Source organism: Heliconius melpomene, chromosome 5, assembly GCF_056956725.1.
Source record: "Heliconius melpomene rosina isolate 202511_hmr_F chromosome 5, ASM5695672v1, whole genome shotgun sequence".
NCBI classification, from domain to species: Eukaryota; Metazoa; Arthropoda; class Insecta; order Lepidoptera; family Nymphalidae; genus Heliconius; species Heliconius melpomene.
The window spans coordinates 3,125,403-3,132,623 of NC_140393.1; the positions used below are offsets into that span (position 1 = coordinate 3,125,403).

The following is a 7,221-nucleotide window of genomic DNA, read 5'->3' on the forward strand; positions in this document are numbered from 1 at the left end:
ACGTTAGCAAATATCATTAAAATGTATTTATGGATTGCGCTTACCATCATTTTAAAAGGTATTTCTTTTTTGTTTTAGCTTTTTGCTGTATCCCTCACATAGGGAGGCAGAAGGAACCTGAGAAACTAGTGTTCCCATTCCCATTAAGACACTTCCGTTCTCCACTATCCGCTGAATTCTGGAGGCATTGTGTATTGAGTAGCCGCATTGCGTAATTTAACGCCGCACTTTCCTCATTACCAGAACGAGGGAACGAAAGTAATAGACGCACGCTTGTGCCCCTGCGCCAGGACTAACCTGTCATGTATTTGTTTTTTTTACATTATAATTTCATAATGTGTGTAATTTTTTGTATGAACTTTCACGAACCCCTGCTTAATAATAAATAGAAACTTAATATTTGGATTAATTCATTATTATTAGCTCTTCTTTTCACGGTATGCGGTATATAAATAACTTAAAAAGAACAAAATAAACATATTTTATTTTTTTAAATATGTTAAAAAGGAGACAGTATAAATTTTCCATTTGGCTTTAGGCTGTCGTGTTTTTCGAGACACTCGGTATGGTTTACACCCCCTGCCAGATGACCCTGAAGTCTAAACCCTAATAAATTTTAAGCGCCTACGAAAGTTATATGAGCAAAAATAAGCAAATTTTATTAACAAAAAAGTGAGGAAAACCAGAATACCTCTATTAGATGCAATTTATGAGGTAATTCGTAAAATCTTCCCCTTCTGCCGTTCCTGTAGGAATTTCGGTAAATCTCGATCTCTTGTTTCTCCCCTATACCAACGAAGAATATTTATGGCAAATTTCAACACTAAGTAACAGAAGAATTTTATATTAATTATAAGATTTCGATATCTTTTATTACAGTTACTTCAAAAGCAAATAGTCAAAAAGTATGTCAGCGAGAATCATGTCCAGTTGGAGATATTACCATGATTTGTACCTTTGATATAAACAATAGAACCTACAAAATGTTTCCTAGCAAATGCGCTATGGAACAGTTTGCTAAATGTTTTAATAAAGGTAAGTCGATATAGTACATTATGTACAACAAAGATACAAGAAATGGTAGAGATTAAAGTTAAAGCTTAGTTAGGAGGCTCATTTGGTATACTGTGGTTTTGAGTTCGATTCTCACTCGGGGAATATCATTTACTTGCTCTGCCATAACTAAGTACAGAGATGAGTTATTCTACTAAACAGGCAATGTATGAAATACAGACAGAAAAGACTCTTTACACTAATAAATATATTTCTCCCTATACTGCTGTGTGTGGAAAGAAATGTAAAGCCGCGAAAAAAAATATTAAATATACATAACGCCAACGTGATGCAGTTGAAATGTGTACGATTCAATTTGCTATGATTTAGACTTATGGGTTCGATTTCTATTCGAGGGAACTATTTCATCGCATCCATTCCATCCATTCCATTCCATATTCCATATTCCATTTCATTCCATTCATTCCATTCCATATTCCATCGCATTTTTTATCGGATCGTTTTTCGTCTACCTTGTTATGTGCGGTTTATGCTTCAAATAAACAATATATAAACAATTTTCATGAAGGAAAATATGTATTGGAAAATTTAATTTTGTAATATAGAATAGGTAACATAGAATAAGCTCTTAAAACGCCAATTCATCGAGGAAAACGATCGATCAATTTTATCTACCTATCGTCTGTTTAAGGAAGTACTTGTTTAATAATAAAATAAATATTATTCATATAAATGCAATATAGAAATTCCCTTCTTTAATTATATTCGTTGCTTAGCGTTCGTCTTTTACAGTTCTCTTATCTTGTTTAATATTTATTCAGCTTCACGCTGTATCCCGCACACAGCAGGGTAGGCAGAGGGAACCTAGTGTTAAGACACTCCATTTCCCACTTTCTGCCGAATTCTGGAGGTGTTGCGTCGTTTAACGCCGCGCTTTGCCTCGACACGAGAGCGAAGAAATAGAAATATAAACGTAAATAAATAAATAACACCTGTCAGTTGTTGTTTAATATTTATTTTTTAATTAACCTCCAAAACATCTCTATTCAGCAACATTTTTATTTTTTATTGGTATTTATTGTAAAATGAGGAATATTGACGTTGACTTAATAAATCTGTTTCAGACCTCGTAAGAACACCACATAAATATTGCATAAAAGAACACTTCGGTTTATCACGAAGGCTCTATGGAGAGTCGTGTCCTGTTTTCTGCCCGAACCATTACAGACCAGTTTGTGGTGCATCCAAGTACAGAGACTACGTATACAGAACTTTCAACAATGGATGCTACCTCGACATGATCAATTGCAGGGGTGATGATAGCTATACAGGTGATTTGTTTTTAATTAACTCGTGTAGCAGAATAGGCTATTTTTTTAGAATTCTTCTTAAAAATTCTTAAAAAGAACTATTTTTGTAAATTGAGAAATTAATTTCGTTAGTTTTGTGTTAAATTTGAGGGCGGCTAAAAAATATTATATTATTACATATGGACCGTTTATTTTGAAAGTGGTGCATGTCCATTTTTGAGAAAATTGAGCTATCACGTAATTCATGCTTAATTTAATGTAATTTTTTTTTTATATATAACTAGTCCGCGTTTAATTTCTCAAAAAAATCCCATGTTTTGAACAACTTAAAATCGGTCGGTAAATGAAATTGCATAATCATCGATATACTAACCTTTAATTTTCTCGAAACAAAAGAAAATGGACTTAAACCACTCTCAAAATAAACGGTCCATATTATAAAACAATTTCAATTATAAAAATCCTATTACAGGTTACGTCGAGGTCCCGCTAGAGTTTTGTCAACGACACCTCATGAAAAACATATACAAGGAAAAACTCATAATGTCCAATAAATATGATTATGCTAATTATTAAAAAAATATATATTAATAACTTAATTTCATTTTTATTGTATCTTTCCTTTTATAAATATGAAAATTAACGTAGGGCAATGACGTAGGCATATTTTTTCATACTTATTTCAGTTTCATGGCTTTTATAGTGCTGAGACAATTCCTCCCCCACTTTCTGCAATGAAATATGTTTTTGATATCATCAAATATATTGGGGGAAGGTAACGTAAAAAGCATAAGGACAGTGGACGAGGCAAAAGAGGAAAAAATGAAGAGACCATAGAGTTCGGAGATCTGTTCTCTCTGATTACCCTGCTAGGGATACAGAGGGAAGTTAAGTTAAGTTTTAGTTAAGAGGTCTTATCATTAACTATACCGTTACTCACATATTATATACCACCAACTGAAGCAGTTATATTATTTGGTGTCTATATTCTGAGATTGTATATTAATATAGAGAATCCACTACAGAGTTACTAGCAAAGATTACGAGCCGTACTTCAGTTCTGAGTGCTTCAAGTAACTTAAGCCTCTCTCTAGAAGGTCTATAGATATTATTTTTGATTTTCGATGCTGATAAAACTGGCCATTGCGGAGTTTTTTGCAATATAACATGTAGGGGGAGACCTTCGAAAACACAGTATCGAAGATACTGAAGGAAGGTCACGTAAAAAGCATGAGGATCCCCCGAGATGACAGTGGACGAGGCGAAAGAAGAGAGACCGTAGCGTTTGGCCGTTCTCTCTGACTACCCCGCTAGAGGTATTTAACGGTAATTTTAATGCTAAATGAGCCATCCATCCTTCTAACTGTGGCTGCTATTCCAGAAGAAGCAAGAAGAGAAGACGCTGTTATGCAAGGGATACAGCGTGATGCAAAAAAAAACATTTAATTTCCTCGAGTGGGAACCGAATTCATAACAAGCCGCGTTTACTGCGCTACTATAAACAATATTTAATACGTACATATTAATTCTACAAGTTTCTCTACCTTATTGAATATTGCCTTGCTTCACGAATTTCAATTTTAGAGGATTAGTTGTGAGAATTATTTACATACATGTTGTTAACACATTTCCCACTTCATAACTTCAGTGTTGGGTAAATTTAACATGTATTTAGCTTAAACTTAAGGGTGTTCATATATTACTTGCATTTCTTGAGTACAGGAGGTTTCTTCTAAGCTAGCTTTTTCTAGAATTATATAGTGCATTTCATATTATTAAGATGAATTTGAAAATGGAAAATTCTGTAAAAAAAATAATGAACGACTTTGAAAAGTTTTTTTCGGTTTCGTCTCGGCACATTGTAGGGTAGGAAGAGAGAATAAATAATAATAAGAATAATTCGCTAATGATTATTGGATTTAATGATACTTAATAGCGTCTGTCATACATATTTAAGTGCATTAATTTTCTGTTACATTCAAACATTTATGCATTATAGTTTTAATGAAATAATGACAATAATAGTAGATAATGAAAGCCTATTGTCACTGATAAAATGATAATTAATATGCTTATACAGACAGCTTCATTATATAATTAAATAACGCATTATTATATATTAAAAAAAAATAGATTCAATAAGACAAATATTGAGGCCATCATGGCACAGTGGCACTAGATTATGTTTGTAAACGCGACGGTTGTGGATTCGATTACCACTCGTGAGAACGAATTATTACTTATTAATATTTTCATTACTTCAATTGTACATTCCGGCTCAAGACCTCGAAAATTCGGCGGAAAATGGGGAACGGATTGTCTCGATAGGTTCCCTCTGTCGACCTTACTTGCGGGAAGCTGAGAGATTTTTTTGTTAGTATGAATAGGAACAGAGTGTCTTAACATCAGGTTTCCGGGTTCCCTCTTCCCACCCTGCTAAGCGGGATACACTGTAAAGCTAAAAAAATCTGAAAAAATGAATTAATATCATAACTATCGAAGGACCTGGTTAACTCTAAATATTTTATTCCATACAAAGAAGACTACTTATTTACCTTCTGACATCAAAATAGGTAGGAATTTGTTTCTATTGGAAAAGTTGAATTCCTACATGAATAACAGAGCAGTTAATTATTGTGGAAAGATAAAATAATAAACCGGTAACCGCAAAGTAGGTATATGAGTTTAGTCATACATTTATATTGTTTTTATTATTAGTAACATATATAACGTTAATCAAATACAACAAACTGGCTTTACGAGCTGTTTAACTTTTCAATTCTTTTGCAACAATTTATTAAAAGAATTAATATATAAAATCTTTTTAATAGTTACCTGTAAGTAAGGAATCTCTTGTATATATATCGTAAAATAGTTATTTTATGCACAAAATAAATAAATAATTAATATTTTACTAAAATTGTAAAGACGATAAGTAAATCAATCAGCTTTGAGGCAAGGATTTCAATATACATGTGGTATTTCTCGAGATGGGAGTTTGTGGTCTCAAATATCGAGTAGACCGAGATCACATTCGCTGCCGTATACAAAATTAATTAACTAAAACTGAAATTAGTACAATAATAAATTTTTTATGATCGTTTTCATTTGAATTGAATATAACTCGAAGCAAACTTATTAAGTACTACTATTACTTTTAAAATATTATTTACTTATGTTAAACTATTTAAAATTTAATTTTTATTTTGGAAATCTTCCCTACGTTCTGTTTGGCAACTAAAGTTCAAACATTTGTCTTTGCTACTTCTTTTTAAAAACTAAATATATTTTTTGTATAAGTTAGTTAGCACATACACAAAAATAAATAAGACCATTATTATATTAAAAATTAAGTTAATTTATCCTCTTTTAAAAACATTTATATAATAATGCTAAAAAGTTTGATTAAAATATCATTCTTGTTACAGTAGAGCCAAGTTCAAGTTTTCAAAGTTATTACATAAAAGGATATTGTGAAACTGCTTACATTTCCACATCATAGGACTTTGGGGAGTTATTAAAGTAATTTCTGTGCTCGTTTTGGTTTTACTGCACTTCTACTTATAAAGTATTAAAGGTGTATTTACGTTTCTTTCTGCAAATTGGGGGCAGAGGGAACCTAATGTTAACTACTTGAGGGAACCTAATGTTAACTGGAACTATTATCACTTGACAGCTCTGATGAGTTTGCGAGGTCTAGCACCTAAATATTATGAATTCTGCCGAAATATGAGGAAAAGAGTGTATTGACGTTAAGTTATTTTACATTGAAGCTTAAAATCCTATATAATAAAATAAAGAAACTATTATTTTTTTATAATATTTATACATACTTATATTTTTTTTCGAAAAACTTAAAAAATGTTATATGATGAAATTTTTTTATATTATTTATTGTATTTTTTTACATCTGATAGCCTCATTAGTATTTGACGTTCCTTATCTGTCCGTAATAACATAAATCATTTAGATTCATTTTTAACCGACTTCTGTAATAAAAGGAGGTTATCAATTCGACTGTTTTTTTTTTCATGTCATCGGTGTTCATTTTGTGTTCGTTCCTCATTTTTTTATCAATTTATGTCTTATCTGATTAAATGATTAATTCTTATTTAAACTTTTCCATTTCAACAAGCCATGGTAGATACATACGAGTAAGTACCTACAGTTAATTTTATTTTTTTTATGGGGATATATGCATATAATGATTATTGAGTATGCTTCTTAGTACTCTGGTAACGACACAAAACGCGGCGTTGAGTTCTGCCAACACCCAAAGCCTTCAGCGAAAAGTGGAAAACGGAATTGTTTTAATGGCAACGGAGTCTTAACACAAGGTTGACAGATTCCCTCTGTCTACCCTGATACGAGCAGGATAAAGCGTGAACTTAGGAAAATATTAAAGAAGAAGAGAAAAATTAAATTTAGTAGAAGAATTTTGCTATAAAATACTTAGTGTAAGCACAAATATATTCTAAACGTAGAGTTAATGGGTTACTTACTCGAGATTTTTTAGTATTAACCAAATCCAAATAGTTTTAGCTTATAAAAAGCAATATTGAGTAAAATATACTGATTCAATAATAAAACATTTACATACAATAAGTTCAAATACAATATAATATTTTGCATAATGTAGATACGCAGTATGGGAAACGCGAGGAACTACAATTGTGTTACGAGATGTACGCGTTTTTCCGTTACGTTGTCTATTCCATACCATGTCTTCGTAATCGCCAGAAATTGAATGAATATCGTCAATTTGAATATATATTTTTGTTCTTTTACTGAGTGACACAGACGGAAGAACGGTCACGAACGGTTAAGGAGTTTAAGAGCACTAAGCAAGGTTCCTCGAAATTCCTGTAGCAATAGCAATAAAATAGGCATTTCCATT

The 7,221-nt window shown here is 31.8% G+C and overlaps 1 protein-coding gene across 1 annotated transcript; it reads left to right on the forward strand.

The window, feature by feature from the left end:
- Nucleotides 1–943: 943 nt before the first annotated feature.
- Nucleotides 944–2,915, forward strand: Kaz-m1 (Kazal-type protease inhibitor m1). The gene is made up of 3 exons (XM_085186129.1): nucleotides 944–1,035; nucleotides 2,139–2,345; nucleotides 2,797–2,915. Exons 1-3 carry the CDS (start codon nucleotides 945–947, stop codon nucleotides 2,898–2,900), a joined length of 402 nt encoding a protein of 133 aa, XP_085042255.1. The 5' UTR covers nucleotide 944; the 3' UTR covers nucleotides 2,901–2,915.
- The last annotated feature ends 4,306 nt before the right edge of the window (nucleotides 2,916–7,221 follow it).